Source organism: Synchiropus splendidus, chromosome 2 (genome assembly GCF_027744825.2).
Source record: "Synchiropus splendidus isolate RoL2022-P1 chromosome 2, RoL_Sspl_1.0, whole genome shotgun sequence".
NCBI classification, from domain to species: Eukaryota; Metazoa; Chordata; class Actinopteri; order Syngnathiformes; family Callionymidae; genus Synchiropus; species Synchiropus splendidus.
In genome coordinates, this window is record NC_071335.1 from 31808309 (window position 1) to 31831014 (window position 22706).

At 43.5% G+C, this 22706-nt stretch overlaps 1 protein-coding gene across 1 annotated transcript; it reads left to right on the top strand.

The window, feature by feature from the left end:
- The first annotated feature begins 474 nt into the window (after positions 1 to 474).
- Positions 475 to 22155, top strand: LOC128754179 (adenylate cyclase type 9-like). Its single transcript, XM_053856615.1, has 11 exons — positions 475 to 4096; positions 12453 to 12646; positions 12729 to 12830; positions 13123 to 13391; positions 13556 to 13658; positions 14359 to 14576; positions 14809 to 14968; positions 15084 to 15226; positions 16272 to 16298; positions 17289 to 17565; positions 17940 to 22155. The coding sequence occupies exons 1-11, from the start codon at positions 2248 to 2250 to the stop codon at positions 18882 to 18884; spliced, it is 4287 nt and encodes a 1428-aa protein (XP_053712590.1). The 5' UTR covers positions 475 to 2247; the 3' UTR covers positions 18885 to 22155.
- The last annotated feature ends 551 nt before the right edge of the window (positions 22156 to 22706 follow it).

A 22706-nucleotide genomic window follows, 5' to 3' on the forward strand; every position in this document is an offset into this window, starting at 1 on the left:
TCAGGTTGAAATGCTTGAAAAGTTTCAAAACAATATTTGACTGTATATTAATGGTTTGCAACACCAGACATAACCGTTATATATGCCGACTCATCACTAAAGTTACCAGTGACTATTTGACTGTCAGAATAAACATTAACCTACACACCAATTCTGACTTTGCTGCTTAGTTTCTACTAGATTGTACCTTCTCTCCGGCTGTTGAATTTTAATCATATTTAAATGCATTTATAAAGGTGTATAAATATGGTGATAAAACACTGTATGTATTGTGTAACTTCGCACGCTAATGGTTTGTCTGGACGTGTCATTTTTCAGCAAAAAATAAAATAAACACACTATATATCACTATTGCGTGTCGTAACTGTGTACAAAGCATGAGATTTTATTTCCAAAAACCCGGCGTTGTCGAGCACCAACACGACCGGAAACTGTTTTATTTTCCAGCTCCGAACTTGACAGGCTGATCCCGTCAACCCGCTCTGCCACAACAGCTGGGGGAGGATTTCCGAGCCAGTCATGGCGAAGATGGTGGCAGCTACGGGCGTGGAGATCCAGCTTTCGCCCGGATAGCGAGAGAAGCGTCACCAGGAGCCGGATCAGGTCTTGCAAAGCCGCACCACCCTCCAAGGTAGAAGAGAGACCAGTCAAGGGGGAAAGGGAGGCGACCAGCGGCGGACGGAAGAGCGCGCACAATAGCCAGCGCGCGCGCACACTGCTGCTGGATACATGCAGGCAGGCGAAACTCTCTGGATCCCCCGGACCAGGAGCCATCGAGACGGACGATCGATTCCCCGCTGGCGAGACACCCGAGGGGATCCGTGGAAGTGCTCCGGAGATCCTCCGCTCTCTCCTTGAGGGAATGCGAGGGAAGGAAACCCAGCGTCACTTGCAAATAAGCGGACTGGATCTGCTCTCCAAACGCAGGAAATTCGGCCTGGGAAAAAGTTTGGAAGCTTTTGGAGGCGACCGAGAAGGGAGGGGAGAGGGCTTCTCTTCTCACTGACGTTTGGCACGCGTTTTACGACTTGACTTTTTCAGTACTTCCAGTCAGGCTGTGGTGCGTTCGGCGGCGCAGAAAGGAAGCCGTACACGCTGCTGCTGTTGTTATTGCACGACTTTTGATCATCTCTATTTATAGACCGAGCCAAGCTGTATGTTTTGCCTGCTGCGCGCAACAAGTTGCAGACACTCCCAGCCGACGCACATTTGGACCAACCTGTACGCTGGATTCCTCCGTGTTTTCCTCCGCTCTCGCTTGGATTATTGGCGTTTTGAGTCGCTGCTGGACCTCCTGCTCTCAAGGCCGAGGAGGAAAATCCTCTGACTCGGAGAGGGAGTTCAGGAAAGGACGGGGCCGGATCTGTGGGAAGAGGCCTGCCTGTCAGGCCGCTAATGCTCCGCTCTCTGGACTTCACTGAACTCCAAAAAGGGAGCGCTGCCTCGGAGAGTTCCAAACCTTACAAAGATAGAGGAGACACAACTCTTCCGGAGGAATGAAGGAGAAGGTAATTTTTTTTTGATGCAAGACTTAAGAACTTGGATTGAGGGCTGAATTCTTCTCTCCCTCTCTCTGGCCTGACAGTGGTTTTTGGAAGTTTATAGTCCCTCAAGGTTCATTTGTAGTGAACAAACATTCTGTTGTTGTAGGGAGGATATGAGTGGCTGCATTATTGTACTCCACGCCATAAACATCTGCTGACAGTGAGCGTCTGCCCCCACGATGACACCCTGGCTCAATAGGTCGGACGGTAAACCCTGACATTTTTAGTGTCACCTGGCTTAAGTAGTTTGAATCACCCGGAGAGGCTCATTTCCAGACAGCCGATGTGAGGATCTATGTGGGGGAAAACCCTCCTTGCACCATCAGCATATCTGAGAAGGATGTTGAAATTGACTGATGCTGTTTTTCTAGCCCGCTGGAAAGAAAGCTGGGCTCCAACTCAAAGGCTGTTTAGAGAAGGATTCCTGTAATATGGGTACTGACGCAGAGCGGAGGTCATAGAATGAACTGTTCAATAAACTGGAGCGGCCCATCTAGCATGGATGAGTGTGCAGGCTTCTGTGAGCACAGCGATGACGTCTGAGACGTGCTCTGAGTTCACCAAGTGTGATTATTTCAACAACACCTTCGCTCTTTCCCCCGCTCCGCGTGCCTCCCTCTGCCTGTGCTGCGCATGCAATAGACTGGGTCTGGCTGCCTGAGCTCCACCTGATGATCGTTCTCCACACCACCCGACTGTGACAATGTCATCTGCGGAACCTGAGCAGCAGCTTGTGATGCATGGCACCAAAGTGAGCTGTGCCTCCAGTGGAGATTGCGGCGTGACGGTGCAGATCACCAACAACGCTCCACAAGGCCAGCAGCATGGACCAGTGAGGGTCGGCAACAGTAGGGAGATGGATGAAGGCCGTTCGAACAAAACCAACCCTGGCCTTCACAAATACAGCATCTCTTCTAGCTGCAGCTCCGACTCTAGACCACCTGTGAATTCTCCCTCCAGAGCGCAGCGGAGGGCGCCCCCGCTTTTTGAACGCTCGGCCGCCCAGTGCTGGGACCCCAAGTTCGACTCCCCGATCCTGGAAGAAGCTTGCCAGGAGAGGTGCTTCCCTCAAACGCAGCGGCGCTTCAGATATGTCCTCTTTTACCTGGCCGTGGCCGCTCTTCTCTGGGGGCTCTACTTCGGGGTCAATCATGAGCGGTGTCATCCGGTGTCCTTCCTGGCTCCCACGGCGTCTTTCTTGGTTCTTTTACTGCTCCTGTTCCTGTTCACCCTGACTCAACAATACACTCAAGTGTACAACCAAACCTCCTTGCTGCTGATAGCCGTCACCTTTGCCATCACGCTAGCTCCACAGATACAGACTGCTGGTTACTCTGAGCTGGAGTGGGCCGCCGGTGGAAACGCTTCACACCTAGGCAAGCTGGACAAGTATCCCACCCCTTGCATCTCTCCTGTGGCAACATTTTCATTTTGTATCGAGGTGCTGTTACTGCTGTACAGCGTCCTCCATGTTCGCCTGTACGCCTCAGTGCTACTCGGACTCCTGTACTCGGTACTGTTTGAAGCTTTGGGCTGGTTGCCGTTGCTCCACAGGGATGACCTCTCTACATTCGACTGGGGCGGGGACACACTTCGCTGGCTGGGCCCGGCCAAAGCGCTGCTTCACCTGTGCGCCCATGTCATCGGCATCCACCTGTTCATCATGTCCGAGGTGCGCTCCCGCAGCACCTTCCTCAAAGTCGGCCAGGCTGTTATGCACGGCAAAGACTTGGAGGTGGAGAAGGCCCTCAAAGAACGCATGATCCACTCGGTCATGCCTCGGCGTGTCGCAGATGAGCTGATGAAGCAGGGCGACGACGAGTGCGGCAGCGTGGAGAACTCTGGCAAGCGCTTTTCAGCCGGTGCCTGCTCTGCTTCCGGCATCATCGTGGGCGGCGTCGGAGCTCCTGGAGTTTCACAATCTCAAAGTGTTACAAGCTCCAAAATCTACCCTCATAACAACCACAAACGGAAGAAAACATCCATCCCACGAGGCCAGATCATTTTCCGCCCCTTCAACATGAAACGAATGGAGCCGGTCAGCATCCTGTTTGCGGACATCGTCGGCTTCACCAGAATGTCTGCGAATAAATCGGCTCCGGCCTTGGTGGGCCTCCTCAATGATCTGTTTGGACGTTTTGATCGTCTTTGTGAACTGACTTGCTGTGAGAAGATCAGCACCCTCGGGGATTGCTATTACTGCGTGGCGGGCTGCCCCGAGCCCAGGCCGGACCACGCCTACTGCTGCGTGGAGATGGGCCTCGGCATGATCCAGGCCATCGACCAGTTCTGCCAGGAGACCTGCGAGACCGTCAACATGCGGGTCGGCGTCCACACGGGCACGGTTCTGTGCGGCATCCTGGGGATTAAACGCTTCAAGTTTGACGTGTGGTCCAACGACGTCAATCTGGCCAACCTGATGGAGCAGCTGGGAGTGGCGGGCAAGGTGCACCTGTCGGAGGCCACTGCCTCGTTCTTGGATGACCGCTACCAAAGGGAGGACGGCCGAGTGGCGGAGAGAGCCGCTCAGAACGTGCTGGAGAAACTGAAAGGTGAGTCGCTGTTTGTCATTTTTCATGTGTCCAAGCCAAAAACAAAACTGTTTTCACAGCTGTTCATTTTTAGATCTTGTGAAAGAGAGTGATAGATACCTGCGTTTGAAGCGGCGGCACACTTTTCAGGGTGATTGAAGTTTGAGGTCTTTCAGCGGGATGAACTTCAAATATGGTGACACGAAGACACTGTGGTTTTATGACACGGTGAAGCGTACAAGTCCTCAAGCTTGCATTTGTTTTGCCTTTGAGCTTGGAGTGCAGATCCTACGAGCCACACAGCCTGAGAGCATGCTAGCTTACCTGTCGGTCCTGTTGAGCTCAGCTCGAGTTGGAGCTCAGAGCCTGAGATAAGAGCACCACAACAGAAAGACAGAAATAATTTGGGCAAAAATGAAATTCATTAACTTAACTTCCGTTACCCTTTTTTTTATTTATTCATGCATTCGCTAGCTCCGCCACCAACAAACCAAACTAATAAGCCACAGTGATATATTTTTGGTATTTAGAATAAAAACCCTTTTTTGTGGTGAAAGTTCTAGTTACAAAAAATGTACTGCTGTGACACTGGATGACTTATTACGTAGTATCCTGTTATATAATTGCAATTCCTTGGAAAGCGATATTTTGCAAGTAAATTTAAGCAACTAAAGACCTTTCGATGGCAGTAATCTCTTTTATTGGAAATTCCACCAGGACCATTTAATCTTGGGTTTAAGTCGCACAGAGGCTGTCTGCTCTTTTGTCAACCTATCCTGCAGAGTATTTTCACGCTCGGCCCTGAATGGTGCCATCACCCTCTATTTTCAGACGGGTGAACAGTAACAAAGTGAGATATTGACAGGCAGCTTTTGTCCGATGAGAGCAAATCGGCATCCGATTTCCCCGGGGAACCATAATCCCCGCTCAGGGGAGGAGATGAGCTTCTGTTTGGGTCTCCGTTCCAGCTGGTTCTTGCTGGTTATTTGGTCTTCCGTTTGGTGTAGGTAACCTGACGTCGGTGTGGATTTATGCTCCAATGGATCAAATCAAAATGATTCAAGTGCACACAGCTTCACCTGTCAAGTGGTTGCTGCTCATTTCAGCTGACACCGATTGGTTAAACTGTCTGTGCTTGTTCGGTTGGAACAAAAATCCACACCCACTACGGCCCTTTCTGTCCCAGTTTGGTGACTCCCAATCTTGATGATGTCAGCATATGACATGCACATGTTTATTTATTAGTGTTTTATAACACTGTAGTAAATGTTCTAAAGTTCAAAATGTAGTTTGAAAGGAACGTCTTTGATGTGTCCATGTCTATTTTTTATAAATATGAAGCTCCATTTTTCTGGGTGGCCTAATGCATGTTTGCGCACAAATATCTTAAGAATCCAACTTGAAATATGCCTGTTTCTAAGTGGTTTTGGGGTGAATAAAGTTTGAGTTGAAAACCTGGCATTGTCACTTCAGGCCAAAGAGAACTGTAACCAAACTTAAAATAATGTCTGTTTTGGTTTGTTTAACTCACCACTGGCAACCAAACTAAGTTAGTTTCTCTCTCCTTTTTTTCTCATTGATACTCAGAAGCCCTGTCACTACAAGGTTTTCCAGGTCAACTGTAATCGCCTAACAAAGTGGTTCGCTCGCCTGTCTGTGTGTCGCCGAAACTGATAACAAAATGAATAGAAAAATGCCGTTGAGCTGAAAACTACAATGTAGTCCAACCTCCTATTTACTGAGCACATTCCAGGCGTGATTCCAGCAAGTAACATATTGTCTCCGGCAGCAGAAATTCTGAACAATTCTGTTGTGTGCAGTCAGATACTGTTAGTCTGACAGTGTATCGTGCCATACTGTTGCAGTTACAGTTCCCGTAACCCACTCTTACGCATCTAAGGAGGATGACTGTGGTGTAGATTTAGAGGAGAAAGAGCAGATGAGGTAGACGTTACCTGCCTCTTGAGAAACTCTGATCTGCCTGGTGTTTTTGCAGCTCGATAATTACAACAATAAACAAAGTAGCAATTATAGTTCAAACAGGTTTGAATGAATTGTTAAAACGAAGGAGGATATTCGTGACACAATTGTCCCAGGTTTGTATTTGAAGGCTTCATGCGTGCATCACTCACCTTCATTCCCTAAATACATTTACTCAGTTGCGATATAGCTAAAATTTGACTGGTCTGACAGGTCTGGCCAGCCTGTGTAGCTATGTTTTTATTTGTGTTAAAGCTCTTCTCAATACATCCTGTTAAATAATGATCGTCGCGTTGCCGCCGGCAGGACGCTGTTTTAAAGGAACCCTATCCTGCTCTCTCCCAATGGAGCGGTGCAACACATTTTTTATAGGAAAATACTTCACTACAGAAGTCTTGATCTCACGATGAGGTGTCTCGACATTCCATTTCCCAGATCTTAAGTATATTTTCTTAAGGTTCAAGACTGTTAGTCTTGAACCTTATGACCCTGCTGGCGTGGAAAGCCAAGTCAGTACACTCTCAGTCTGTAAGGAGTATTGATATGACATAAATTGTTGACAGTCAATTGTTTTGTCCATTAGTGGTTTGGCAGCTCTCATTAAAAACCAGCTTTCAGTCTCATTTGAACTGACAAGCATGTTTGACTCATGCGAAGTGAATGCTCTCCATCTCGACTGATTTCCATGTTACAAAAGAACAACAACACTCCTTCCATATTCTCTAAGGCCACAAGAGTAATGCCATCCCTGGGTATGAGGCAAAGCAGGTGTTTATTGTGTTCTAGTAAACATATGTTGTAGAGTTGAAAGGTAGATCCTTGTCGTATCAATATCAAGATATTACAACTGCAAACTCAACAATTTATCGTGTTTGTATCACGGTCTAAAAATTCAATATGTCAGTGGCTCAAAATCAACATCAATGTGATCAATGCTGAGCATCCAACTTTCCACATCCTATTGCATCATGTTTTCATTTTTCTAAAAAACACTCGTTTTCACTAAACCCGTAGTCATGTTGTATGATATAAACATCGAGATATCTGGCATGAATATGACGTGAACTTTTGCCCATGTCGTTCTGTCCAGTCATGTCGACATCGGATGGATGGTTCCAATTTGAAATCAAATGGTATAAAGATTGGATTGTTCGAAATGTCCAAGGAAGCCATCAACAGCTCACACTGCTGACAATTCAATTTTCAATAGTCCAGACAATTTGCTGCGGAGGGGCAAAGGCCTTCCATGATCTCATAATGTTACTTATTGACCAGCTCATACAGAATGTATGAATGGAAAGTGCCAAGCATTGTGTGCGTGTGTGTTAATAGCGTTCTCTAAACCAACGCTTATCTCCACTGCCCAGTGGGTGTGTGCTTTGGTATGCTGTAGTGGTGCCGTGCAAAAGCTACCTCTGAATAATAGATATGGAGTGTGTTCCCCAGCCTGTTAAAAAACTCACGAGTTTCCTATGCGCCGGTTTATGGAGCTAAAGTGCTTATCATGGAGCTAAAGGCACTCCATGATAAGAGGGACTGCTTTCCAGTGCGATTTGAGATCAACATAGACAGAAGAAGAAATCATTTGTCAATTTTATCGCAAAGATCTTCATGTGGCCTTTGTGGTGAATCAATGCAAAAGGATCAAGTCAGGTTTGGGGGTCACACTAAGTAGGGTGTATTTTGGTTTGAGCCGTCCTGCTTTGTACAGTTGGGGAGGGTGAACGGGTGAAACTGAAATTGGACCCAAGTAGATTCTAATGACTTGCATAATTTCGCGTAACTTGCATAACTTCTATTAGTGCCGGTTGATTCTGTAAATAGTGATGTCAACTAAAATTATTATGCCATGGCATTATAAAAAAAGTGGTGTAATAATATTTAGATTAAAAAAAAATGTTTTGGATGTTGTATGTGCATCTTCTTCTAAATATTATTCCTAAATACTTTCTATTTTCCATTTCTATATAGGTGGTGAATGTCAAATAACTATGCTCAAAGTATAAAAAAAACATTTTGATGAACAAGAAATTATCCACGAAAAGTATTCTAGTATGACCACTGAGGGGGACAGATGCAAAATAATCACGGATAATAAATGTAAGTTGATCAAATAACAAGTGACTTGAAATGAATTTGAAATCATAATGAACGATAAAAAAAGGATATTATTAACAACAGAGCTCAGTCATAAATACTTGTGATCAGTGCTAGTTTCACTCTTAACATTGGCCACAGCGATAAGGCAACCGGCAGCAGAAGGCCTGCGGGCCCCATTTTGTTTTGGTCTGCATTGAAGCAGTACTTCAATGTTCCCTTTTTCCAGTCGTCTTTGAGATTTTTTTTTTTTCGGAACAGCTGTGTGTTTTTTTCCCAGAATGGCACCGTGTAGTACGTCACCATAAAACACGAGAGCTTAAACAAAAACCAAATTCAAAAAAATACAAATTCATTTTACAGTTTTGAGCTCGTAAAGTCATTCATTTTTCTCAGATGAAGATAAGCCTGTGATCTCTCCCAGAGCAAGTTGTTGGTTTTGTCTTCTCCCCCATGGTGGCTGGGTATTTGAAGGAAGTCAATGGAAGTAATGTTAAAAAGGAGGCGTAATAAATGGACGGGATGGTATCTCAAGGAGGATCATGTGAGAGCCCCATCCCCTGGTTCCATCAGTGTGTCCAAATATGGAGGCATCTGGGATTGCACAAGGCTTGTTCTCAAGACCCGACACTGACCAGAGAGAAAACTGCAGGATGGAGGAAGAGAGTGGGGGATTTCTCGCTATTGAGAGACTTCCCTGGGACTAAGTCATGATAAATAGGAAATAAATGGTTATTCAGTGGACACGGCAAGACTAGTTGTGTTCTATTTTTAGTGCAGGTTTACTGAGAAGACCATGGAAATAAGTCACTTGGTACAAACTTGTCTATGATTTTAAGGTGGTGAAAATGTGAGTGTGTGTGTGGGCGTCCATCAACACCATGGGAAGAAGAACAAGGGACGTTGTGCTCACAAGTGTTTAGTGCAACTAAAGAAGTGTGATGTTAATGGGTGAAGGTCAAGATCAGCCTTCTGTCAATTTGGAAATTCACTGCTTAAAACAATGATAGCTTCTTATAAAAGAGTGCATCGTGTATGTTGGTTTATTTTTATGGTTTTATGACATAAAACTGTCACGCCCTCCGCTATTAAACAGACAGCAATCATTGACTAATATCTAATGATGGTGCCAAACGCGATAATGAAACATCGCCCCACCTGGGGTGACTCATGTCTTGAGGAAATGTCAAGTGTCTGTGTGCGTCTGTCACGTCTGCAGCACTAGACAGCCAGATGTGGCTTGCTTCCAGAAAAGGAAGTCCCATCTGTGAAAGCTGGAGGAGAGAATGTGCTTGCCATTAATGTGCATCATCATGCCGCAGACGTCCTCCACTGCACTCCCTTCGCTTGTCCTGGAATCTTTGGTGCCCCTGGTGGGAAAATGATTTTTTTCTTGAATATGGGTGTCACACGTTTGTATATATACACACACAGTACAGGTAGCTTCTTCAGGACTTCAGTGTGAGGGTGGCGCTTCATTTCCAGCAGCTGCAACGGAACGTGCAGATGGACAATATATGAAGATACCAGTAGAAAAGACAAGTGCTATTGCTACTGGAATCATCCATCCAGTTTAACAAGACTGTTGTATATTTACTTAGAAAAACACACCCAGTGCAGCACAAGATCGTCTGTAAACTACAGTCTACCCAGCTGTGTGAGGCGCTTCACAACAAACCTGAAAGCTGGTTGCATTTCAAGGTCTGTTTTAGGGCTCGGTATAAGCGCTTGATAAAGCTGATATGTGAGGCATGCTCTTCCCAGTGGCCTTCAAAGTTCTCCTGGTGTCTCTCCCCCCCTCCTCATTAATCTGCCTTTTACCCTGCGACCAAGACCCAGTCGCTCTGTGCGTGGCTCACCCACATGCACACTATACATGGGAATGTATAGTGTGCATGTGGGTGACTCAGCCTCCAAGACTGGCTCATTGACTGCAGGTGCAAGACAGGGCTGCATGGTGGCGGCCAATATATACAAAATTGTTTTGGTCAATTTTTATTCATGATTTTGCATGATGCTAGAGAAAACATTTGTGTTTTTGTTGCCTTACTCGCATGATCTAATCTAATCTGACCAATCCAAAATGAAAATGTAAACATTAGTAGACGATAATTAATAATAAAAAGAAATCAATAAATAAATAAAATGCAAGAATTTAGCATTTATCTAGTTGTAAGTGGAATAAATATGCAATGAGAGAGTGAAATAACCCAGTGGAATACAGGAACGAATGCAGTGCTAATGTCTCTCTCTATTTCCCTCCGATTGTTGTAGTTAGTTTGTTATTAGTGTTGTAGTTGAGACCAATGAGGGGGCAGAATACAGAATACTGAGGCATAATTCTATATATAATGATACACAGACTTTTTTCTTACCGCAAATTGAATTGTGCTTTTATTTTACATTCTCCCAGTGAGGACGTTCTCTTAGTGAGGAGCATTTGTTGCAAGTTCTTCAGTCACGTTGTCACAGAATTTCAGCGGATTCACCCTATTTGAGGACTTAAATGGTCAAAACAACCAATAATATGTGGCCTTCCTTGGATGGACGTTGACATCTGAAATGACTTGAAAATACTGATATTGATCAGTGTTCACTTTTTTCAATGTTATTCTACCAGATGGGGTCCCAATAGATGTTGTGAGCATCATGCTCTTGTGTCTCCCAATGAAACCCTTCAGCCCTCTCCAGAACATGATCTGGTGGTGCGTTCCAGTTGTGCTTGTCTCCTGATGTAGTAATTCCTATTCAGAAAGTTGGAGAATCCTCTCCAGCACGCAATCCCAGATGGCTTCCCAGGAAGTGGACGTTTCGAATCAATGAAATACCCAAAAGTAACAAATATTTTCTCAGAATTTGTGTTTGGTCTCCATCCATCTGGTTTGGTATTTATCAAGAAGCTGCTTCAGTCCAGACAAGGCACATGAGAATGACGTTCGTGGACAGCACTTCATCTTCTTTTCCCACTTCGACTATGGGAATGCATTGAAATCGGCTGTGCAGATTCCCATTCCCAGCTCCCAATGCTGGGGTAACTGGAATGCAGCATTGGACAACTAACCGTGTTCACATCGTGCTCCTCTCGCAGCCTAATGGTACAGGTGTCGTGGAGTTGTCATGTGGAGAAAGGCTATGACGGAGTGGACTGTGGTGGCTACAGGTTACCCACATAATACAATGGTTTAATTCCGTAGTTTGCAACAATAGTTTATTTGCCGATTTATTTATTTTTTTCATGTTCCCTTCCAACTACATGATCCATGTCATACATGGCCGCTTCCATCACCGCTGTAAAACCTCCGGGTTGTTTTTTAAGTTAGCTAGCTCAGAGCCATTTAACCATGGATTGAGTTCATGGTTATTTCTTTCATACCAACCTGCTAAGTTGCCATGTTCCGGTCCTACTTTTCGGCTGACTTGAATTCCGTCTTTGCCTGTATCAATCCTCAGGGTCTAAAAAAATGTGAGAATGAGCTGCGAATGATGGATGAGCTGGAAAGAAAGAATTCATTGGAGATGTTGAGGTGCTTTTGGTGTGATGTCTTTTTTCGCCTGGAAAAGTAAGGTTTATTGATCAGTAGAAATGGGGACACAATTGTGCTTGGAATGTATTATGGGATAGAAGATAATGGTTAAGAATATCTGCAATATATTATAGTTGGCATTTTTGTGACCTAATATTGTCGCCACAAACAGGGATACCCTGGAAAGGCCGTCCCTGTCAAAGATATGCAACTGGTGTTCCATAACTACACCTGCGGTCCATCATTAGAGACTGAATATTGTGATTTGATGAGTTACTTGTCAGAAGCCTGTTGCCCATTCAACACGAGCACCTGCAGTTGTGTGTGTGTGTGTGTGTGTGTGTGTGTGTTTGGACAGGCTGATAGCAGCTGGCTTAGGGCCACCAGTCTAATCCAGTGTTTGTGTATGTCCTTGTTGGCTCGACACAAGTGTGAACATGGCCTGAGCTCCGTACTGATTTGCAAACATGAGCGGTGAAACACTCAGTGTTGAATTACCACCTCGATGTCAAAGTGCGTGTGATGGCAAACACGACGGGATGGTGCCATTGTTTGTACACAGAGTGGAAAGGACTCATCTCCTCACAGATAAGACATTGAAGAGTTTAGGAGCCTCCATGATTTACAGTTAAAAACGCGGCGAAAATATGGAAATGGAAACAACAACATCCTGTGTTGGTATTCAGAGATGATGAAAATATGAAGGAATATATAGCTAGAGAATGACAGAAGAACAGATGTACAGTACTTGAGCTGGGATGTTTGTGTCTCCTCAGGGATGAGAACGTACCTGATTTCAGGAAAGATGTGGGAGTGCGATGTGCAATGTAGCTGCCCCCAGATGAGAGCACCAGGTGGGGAGATTGTGGGTGTCAGTCATCCCTCCTGTCCTCATGGGCCTGACCTCATACTTGGAGGCGCACAAGCTGCAGAACCTTTACTGCTCCACCAGCCTGCCGACAGAACCGGGGTAAGCACCTGAACTGTCAGACTCTCGCATTTCTATGTGCGTATATTTGAAGTATTATAGATGTAAACGTTCTTCTCTCCAGCCTCCGAGCTGTAGCTTGGTTGTGTCCTCTGCTGGGGACCAGAGTTGTGATGTTGCTGTGCTCAACGGCTGCCAGGAAGAACACAAGACAAGCAGCAGCAAGGTACGTAATGGGACTCAAAACTAAAATTCTGCAGTTCATATGTCTGTCCTAGTGGTGCTGCATCTTCTCGCAAACAACAGAGGAAGTGCACCACTGTCAAGTTACTCCTCTGCTGTGTTCTATCAGTTCTATTTGAGGGTTAAGTTGGATGTTTGTCACATCATAAATAGCGGAAATAGCTTACAGTATAAGCATATAGTGGCTGAATCAAGACGCTGTGAATTCTCTATTTATTCATGTTTTGAATCGAGAATCGATTTTTATTTGAACCCTTGCATTTTTTTGCCCGCAGTGTCTCTCAGGCCACAGTCCCAGAGCGGCCAACGGTCTGCTGAGCCCCCCCCTGGATGACCCGGTGGGAGCCAGCCAGAGCTCCCTCTGCGACATGCTCCAGGAGAAGGAGAAAAAGACCAGCACTGGGACTGGCACCAGTCTTGGCATGGCTGGTGGTGCTGGGACAGCAAGCACCGGAATGGATCACTCCGCTCTCATCCAGCTGCGTGCCAAAAACTTCAGAGAAAAGAGCGACGCCCACTTTGTGGACGTTATCAGGGAAGACAGGTGAGAGTGCCACTTCATACTTGGAGGCATTTCACTGCATTGTTTTGATTTGAACTTGGTAAATGTTGGCAAACTCAAGGTTTTACTGTTTGAGCATGATTTGGTTGTGGTTTTTAATGTGCTGCCTTGAGTGAACACCAATTTCCTCATTCTCTTGTTTCTAGTTTGATGAAGGATTACTTCTTCAAGCCGCCAATCAACAAGATCAGCCTGAACTTCCTGGAGAGCCGCCTTGAAAGAGTCTATCGTAGCAGCTATCGTGAAGAGGTCTGAACACACATCCATCCGTCCTGCATGTTTTCCTACTATTACTCATCTGAAAACCTGGAGTTTCACATGGATCGCATCAGTTGAGTCATGTTAATCTGAAACGAAGGAATCCAGGAAAGTCATTTGATCTTTTTGTTGAAAGACTTGAGCGACACCGTCCTTTTCATCAAAACTACTCCAGTAAGATCCTGCGGTCAGACATTCATGCTTAATTTTATACAGGAAACTATCTTTTAATATCAGATATTACGTGATATGAGATAAACCATATCCAATTTTTCTGTCCTTGACAGTCAAGTTATTCCTAAATTTACTGCAGTTGTCATGTTAATATAAAATAAGCTGTAGTGGGGAACGTGTCAGTGTTAGAGATGGGCAGAGTAATGGGCAAAAGAGGAAGGAATGATGTTGAATAAATGTATTAGAGAGATGTGTCCAGGGAGGGTGATCCAGATCAGTAAAGGTAGGAGGCTGATATGATGTGGCAATCCCTGACTGGAAGTGAAGGAGTGGGATCAGACGAGTGCTTGGAAACACAGCAGCTTTGAAGCCCCCTGCTGTTTGATCGGGAGAACTACACTCATAATACTTGAGCTGTGTAATAATCAATGCAGTGTACGTGTTTAATAGTCATAGCAAACAGAAGCAAAGGTGATGTTTGGCTTGAACATTTAATACTTCTTTTTGTGTCTTCTAGGTGAACAATCGAGTCCAAGTGGAGACGTTCGCAAGTTCCACCTTCAGCAGCTTCATGGACGTTCTGCTCAGCTGTTTCGTCTTCTTGGCTCTGACCGTGGCGTGTTTTCTGCCCCCTATGGTGAGTCCGGCCACCGTCGGACCGCCATCCTCCGCTGCCTTGGTGTTGGCCCCCCTGGCAGCTGTGCTGGAGCTGGCCTCACTGCTGCTGTCCATACGGTGAGGATGCTGTAGAACAGGCGTGGGTACTGTGTTGCCCCATTATTAGAAATGTTCATTACACACACACACACACACACACACACATATATATATATATATATATATATATATATATATATATATATATATAAGATGGCCCCTCACATACAGTATATAATGTGACGCCTTAAGAAATGTAGTTGCCCACCCCTGCTGCAGATCACGTGAATGTTCTGTTCTGTCCTTGCAGCATGGCCTTCTATCTGGATGAAGTGATGAACTGCACGCACACCCTCATCCTGATTGTGTCGGGGTGGGTTGCGCGTCACATAATTGGGGCAGTGTTGGTCTCTCTACCTGCCATCTCCGTCTTGTCCCACCTGAACTTCACTGCACACCTTCCTCTACAGGTAAGCGTGAGGGTGTGACTCCCATCTCTCGTACTATGTGTCACGTCGTCTGAAGGCAGAAAGCCAAGTGACTCATGTGAGACGCTCAGCTTCGGACTTCTGTTATCTCTCCCAGGTGACCATGTTTTTATGCTGCGCCACCATCCTCGCCATCATCCAATATTGCAACTTCTGTCAGCTCAGTTTTTGGATGCGCTCAATCCTGGCGACGGCTACTGGGGCTGCATTGCTGCTGCTGTTGTACAGTACGTTACACAGGCAAGTCACCGTTCTTCATCATCATCTTTTATTAAAAAAGACAACAAAAACTTCAGTGAACAGGTCATGGTTAAATAAAAAGCAGCACTAGACTCTCTCACTGGTTACAGAGCCCTAACTGGCTGGGGAATAGAAGCCATTATTGCATTATATTACTCAGCCTTTATCTCTCTTGCCTAAAAATGTTGTGGAGCTTCACTCTATCAATGTAACAAACTGACACATAACACTGGAGAGCAAGGATAATCACTGTGGCACCACAAGTATCTGACCTGCTGTGTTAAGGACAAGAAGCTCCATCCTTTCTTTCTCAAGTATATCCAGCAGGCTTTATATCGCTGTGCTCTCACATGACGGAATATCAGCTGAATATGTTATCAGCAGCTCTATAACTGAATATGCAGATGAAGTGGACTAATTTAGGATATAATATATATAATATACAATATATATATATTTTTTTTCATATAGTAGCCATCTTATTATGTGTTTTTCTTTTTTGTTACATATCACGGTGTGTTAGAGGAATATCATTTATCATCCTGTAATACATATTACATTATTTTAGAAGTGTGTACCTGGTGCACACTTCCAACATTATTTTAGAAGTGTGACAGGTAGCGCTTCAGGTCACACAGTGCTCTTCGAGGAGCTCACAGTTGCAAAAAGGTTGGTGACCCTGGGTTGAGTCCGTCGACCCATCCAGCCAGTCAGAGAGTGTGTTTTTATATTTTGCCTAACATGATACAGTAGGTCTTCCTAGTATCTCCTATTCGGACACACCAATGAGAATCTGTAATTTATTTATGTGGAAGTCGCGCTTTGTCCATGTAGCCAAATCTGAAATGAAATTTGATTTTTAATTTAATATAAAAATCACACTAAGTCCATACAAAAGTAATGATGAGTGATATTACAGCATTTTAACCGGGGAAGACAATAATCCAATTTCACTGTTGATATGGTGAAGAAATTGTTTTTTTTAAAAATGTCTTTCTGGTATTGAAGTACGCATCAATGTCTAATGTGTCTTTGTCTATTTCAGCGCTGGAAATAACCTGCCAGCTCACGGGTGAGTGTCTTCTATTGAACAATATGTTGTGTAGTCATTCTGGGTTTTTTCTGAAGCAAATAGGTCCTTGAACTCTTTGTATCTCTCTCTTAAGCCTCATCCCTCTCTTTGTGCCTGTGTCCTAATGGCTGATAAACAGCTGCGGCTGTAAAGACTACTCAGATTAGAGTATCAGAAGCATCCACAGTTTCCTGGCTCGAGAGCTGCTTCAAATAACCGACCCTGCACTAATTATCTTTTTTTTTTTTCTAAGTACTTCATTTTTGCACAAACAGAAACCTGTTCTGGTTTGATGTTCAAGAGAGCTTGAGCTTCCTTAGAGCAGATGGAGCTCTAACTGTTGGTCTTTAAATATGGACTTTTGTGGGGTTTAAAAGGGCAGAAAAAAAAGAATACTTTTTCATTTTTTTATGTGTGTTGTGTGTCGGACAAATGAAAACGCACCATGGAGCACTGACCAGACGTAAGAGTCAAGAGTTTTGCAGACGTCTCGGTGCAATAGCTTCAGAGCAATTGGTGCGATTAAAAAAATTCATGGCATGTGTACTGATGGTGAAAATGTGATAACAGTATGCAGCCACTGCAATAACTTTACAGGGAACTAGTGAGACAAACAGAGCAGTGTTGGAGTGCAAGTTTAGAGCGTTTACTATGTGAAAATAATTTTGTTTTAGCTGGATTTACAAGTGAAAGTGTTATTGGAAATATGTTTTAAAAAATCATGCAATTTTTAAGATGTTACAATGTTAAGTTGAAAAAAGATCCAGCTGTGTTTTTTTTTTTTTTTTAGCTGTTACTGCTCTGTAGCAGATAGCGAAACGGGACCAAACCACCATATTAGCTTGCATAATAAATAAATGCTGCCGTCCCAGAAAATGAGCAGCCTCATTTCTTCAACCCCCGTTTGTTAAAGAGCTCACCACTCTCAACACTAACTCATCTAAATATTCATGTCAGTTATTGACATGCTGATTTCATGTTTTCCTGCAGGTTGAACGTGTCCTCGTCCAGTGCTGCAAACTTGACTCCAAAACCAGACTCGTTGCCACCACCTCTTCATAATCTGGTGCCGGAGGTTGTGCTGGCCTTCTTCCTGCTGCTGCTCCTTGTTTGGTTTCTCAATCGTGAATTTGAAGTTAGCTACCGTCTGCATTACCATGGGAACTTGGAGGCAGACAAACACCGCCACAAGATCCAGACGATGCGGGACCAGGCTGAGTGGCTGCTGGGCAACATCATCCCTATTCATGTCGCTGACCAGCTGAAGGTGGTTGACGTTTCACACATATCTAAGGGCCTTTTTTATGCCTGTGTTTTCTCCTTGCTACATCCAACTTTAGCTTAGCAGTGCATCTATCTGGCTTCTCAATAATGTCTGATAACTGGTGTGTGGCACGGTAGTTTCTTAATGCCGTTGAGATTAAATGATGGACTGTAAACTCGGCTTGTCTTCAGCCCCACAGTACTGGAGTATACATGATGTATTTACAATCCAGTTAAATCTGAATAATAAACCTGATTTTCTAGTTTTAAAAATTGAATTCACTTTTCCAAATATTAAGTAGTGATATGTTGGAGACAGATTTTGTTACATACTAGTGTTACATTTTCTATATATTTTTTTTTCAATTTTACTTCTAGGTGACACAGAGTTACTCCAAAAACCACGACAGTGTGGGAGTGATCTTTGCCAGCATTGTGAACTTCAGTGAGTTCTATGAGGAGAGCTACGAGGGAGGCAAAGAGTGCTACCGCGTCCTGAACGAGCTGATCGGGGATTTCGACGAGCTCCTCCGTAAACCGGAATTCAAAAGTGTCGAGAAGATCAAGACCATCGGCGCCACCTACATGGCAGCTTCAGGTCTGAATGTGCGGCAGAAGTCGGAGAATGATGAGGAGTCTCCACATGCTCACCTGAAGGCCCTTTTCAACTTCGCCTTGGAGATGATGGGGGTCCTGGACGACTTTAACAAGAACATGTTGGGTTTTGGGTTTAAACTGCGGATCGGGTTTAACCACGGTCCGTTGACGGCAGGCGTGATTGGCACCACAAAGCTGCTCTATGACATCTGGGGAGACACCGTCAACATCGCCAGTCGCATGGACTCGACCGGTGTGGAGTGTCGGGTGCAGGTGAGCGAAGAAAGCCATGCAGTGCTCTGCGCTATGGGATTGGAGTTTGACTACAGAGGCACGGTGAATGTCAAAGGCAAAGGGCAAATGAGGACCTTTCTGTACCCCAAAAATGGGCAACATGTGTGCCAAGAACAACTGGAGCCCGGCACGACGGCGCTCTTACAGACAGATTCGTCATTTACACAGAAAGGTTGTGCCCTGGTTGCGGATCCCCCCACACCCTCTGGCTCCATGCTGGGCCAGACACAAAACACTGCAAAGCATTTAGGCGTTCAACCCAAGCCAGCCCAAGTTAAGTTGAAAGGCTTGAAGGATGAAGGATACCGGGACTCTTGTAGCACTTCTGAACTAGCTGCAGAAACAGGTGCAGCACAAGGTCTTCTCTCAGAGGAGGACAACGAGGCTGATGAGCTAACCAAACTCAATGAGGAGTTTTATTCTCGGCTTTGATCCGCCTTCCCAGCTGCTAGTGTTCCAGACCGTCACCGATGAGGAGCCTTTTTTCTTAAGCGATTGTCTTAACAGAGAACGCAGACACTAGTTTGGACTCCAGAATGGCTGCAGCGGTGTTGTTGTCTGGGAGGGTGAACCTGTGTAGAGCACAGCCGTGGAAGGATCCAAGCGCGGACGGACAGGTTGACTTGATGTTTTTGTTTATTGTCATACTAAAGTGCCTTCAGGACTAGAGTAGCAAGCGAACAAAGATCACTTCGAACAACATTTCGACAATCATTTTGTGGGATTGAACTTTTGAAAATGCTGTCGGTTCCTGCTTCAGCCTCCTTCAAATGATCACCATCCTTGTGCCATATTAACTAGTTTCAATTTAATCCAGTTCTCATGCATGTCGACGATTCATATCGTTTTTTTCTAAAGAAAAAAAGTGCCAGTGCAACCTGATAAATCACTCAGCAGTGTTACTCGGCTCAGAAGGGCTCGCTAAACTGTGCGTGCACAGACGTGCGGTGAGGTTCGGTGCAGACAGATTCCCATTTATCGATGGCCCTCAGATGACCAATCTTAAGCACAAAACAAAAAGGGAATTCATATTCGGGGAAAAAGGGGAATTTTGCAAATGCCGCATCACAAAGCATGAGGGCACTTTAAATAAAGCTAAATTGTGAAGATCAGAACAGACCTATGTTGTGTCATATCCCTTGGCCTAAGAGGGATGGATAGTTCTCACTCCTGCTTTCACAGGCTGAGGGTATGTATAAAATGTCCGATGACTAACAGGTGTATTGTTACTTAAAGTGTAACTGTGAGTCACTGTTGAGTTCCTGCTAGATGACAAGGTCATCAAGATAGTGGTCAAAGCACAGACACGACCTCAGAATTTTCTATTGCTACATTCATAGCCAGGAGCAGTAACACACATTGGTCAGTCCATCGCTTTGTTAACAGTGTATTCTGTATTTCTAAGAGTTTTCTGATCTGGCACCAACCCTTTTTTTTAAAGACCCTGCTGCTGTTATTTTGCTACGATTGTACCACTCGGATGGAGTTCAGTGTAGGTGCGGTGCGGCCTGATTTAGCGGATTATCTTGTAGTGCCGTTTTGGGGATAGCTTTTGTCAAAAAGGGATGAAGAAAGAATGCTCTTAATGCAACATTTTTAGTAAATTCCACTTTTTAAGTGCTTATATTTTCTCATAGTCAGTCATTACCTGGTTGCCTTTTCGACTCCCGACACTCAAGTCATGTCTGTAATTTACTTTTATGGTTTGCCTTCGCTGCAAAAAGCACTTCCATTCTATTGTGTGTGTGTGTGTGATGGTGTGTGGGAAACTAGAAAGTCTGTAATAGTTCCCCCTTTATCTAAACTCCAAATTTGAGGGAATATATTGGTAAACGAACCTGCAAAAAAAACGGATCACCTCATGTTGTGTCGCATATTAATTTTAAATATTTTTACCATGACTAAAAAATACAGCTTTGATTGTGGACAACATTGAAATGTGCCTTTAAATGAACAGTATTTGTTCTCCATCAGTGTATGAGCTGCGGTTATTTGTATCAAATAATCACTGCCAGAGAAATGGACTTCAAATGAAAACAAATAATAGCAGTTATAGGAAAGTGTCTTGATCGATATGAAAATGTATAGTTTATGCAAGAAAGAGTAACATATAAAGTATAGAGATATCTCCGTAATTATAGCATTTCAAGAGTATTAAAACTGGTATGGTGAGGCGTCACATTTTCATCAGATACACTTTATTTAGAGGCAGTGTTGTTTGAATAACCATTTGCACATCTTGTGGTTCAACATGCAGGACAAGTCAAAAAGCCTTTCTGACACTGTGTTTTGGATTTATTTTGGGGAAATCCTTCAAGTCGCAATGTGCAGTCATATGAACGCATTGATGGAATCTATTTGTGGAGAAGTTGTGGAAGCAATCTTTTTAATAGTTTGTGAGAAAAATGACTGTACCGTGACAAAAAAAGGAACCACATTCAGTTTCAACGGTGGGTTAGCATTCGCATATAATTGACTCTGCTATATGTTCTAAACACTTTTTTATTTAAAGAAATAAGAAAAAAGTACATTGATAGAATTTTTACCTTTTATGTATTTGTTTCATGGAAGATTTGTATATTTGTTTTGTGCACATTATCTCTGTATCTTTTATCAACACAACAGCATAATGTATACACAATTGCACATCGCACTCGGTGTTTGTACATATGCAGTTACTTTATGTCACCTATGATTTTCTTTTTTATACATGTGCATGTGTCCGATTTTGCCAGACTATGAAAAACACACATTATTGACCCAAGTCATTGTGTGTCTGTTTGAGTATGTGTGAGTGCAGTGACTTTATTACTTGCAGTATGATTGAAATAAGTGAGAAATTATTAAAACAAATCATACAAAATAAAATAAAAAAAACAAAAAAACAAAAACAGAGTGAAGCGAATGTTGGCTGTTTTTGATTGTGCGGTTTGTATGTTTATATGAGAGGTTTGCTCTGACTGGAGTCCCTGCGACTCTCAGACATGTTATATAAAAGAAGGCATGATTCACCAATTTCTTTGTCTCTCAATGACCTGTTGTATGTAAATGTTTTATAGCAGTAACTTTTCCCACCAATTTGAGTCTCACTAGTTTGTTGTATATTCATTACTGAGCATTTTCTTTCCCACAATACTGATTTACTGATACCTGCTATGTTGGTAACAAAAAATATTTAATGCTAAATGTTCAATTGGGTTTAGTTTTTTTTTGTCATATCTCAAATAATTGTCTGTAAATGTCAATGTGTTGCTGTGATTGGAACCCAGGAAAGGTGCCGTAAAACAACAAGTGTATTATTATTAGTTCAAATTTTCTGCACTTTTCTTGACAACACTTGATAGTTTGCTGTTACAGTCGTGGTACTAAAGCATCTTTTGAGATGCTACTCCACTGCATTTGTATTTGTCCCTGTGTGTTTTTAAGGTCACAAGAACCGTTGCGTCAGTGGTTGAAGATACAGCTGATGCCGGGTGAACGTCACCTAGATCAAGTGGTTTGGCTGTCAGAGGGAATGAGGCTAATGGCGTGATCTGAAATACAAGTTTGAGGTGTTCGATATCATGCTTACTTCCCTTTTAAACACTGCTGAGCGACTGCTTGTCCATTACTTGTTTTCCAAAAGAGGAATGATGAACATTTCAGTGTTGTCAAGATTATCACGAGAAGTCACTTATATATTTGTTCAGCTGTCTACTGTTTAATAATATGACAGTGAACAACATGACCAGAAAAACAAATGAACTTTAATAAAATGAGAAAAGCAATGGAAAAAAATAGTTAAAGTACCTTTCTATAATCGGAATCAGCTTTATTGCTAAGGTCAGTGAGGATCCCACCAACTAGAAAAGTGCTTTGGTACAACATGCACTATGAACAAAGCATAATAATAATAATAATAATAATAATAATAATAATAATAATAATAATAAATGAATAAATATCTAAAGTCAAAGTCAAAGCATCACGATCAAAGCACTTTATTTAGTTTACTTTATTGAGCATTGTTACTGTTTGAAACAAGTTAATACAGATTGTTGTACAGATCTTAATTTTTTCCCATCAACGTGTACATGGCTATGCAGTATATTGGTGAGAAAAATCATAATTTTAATAGCGTAACGATCATTTACAAACGTCTGGATTAAGTGATATAAGAACAACTATCGTTATTGATTCAGAATGTCACTTCAGCAAGTTAAATACTGTCCACCACTGGATGCCATGCACATTCAAAAATCACTTTAATGAAAC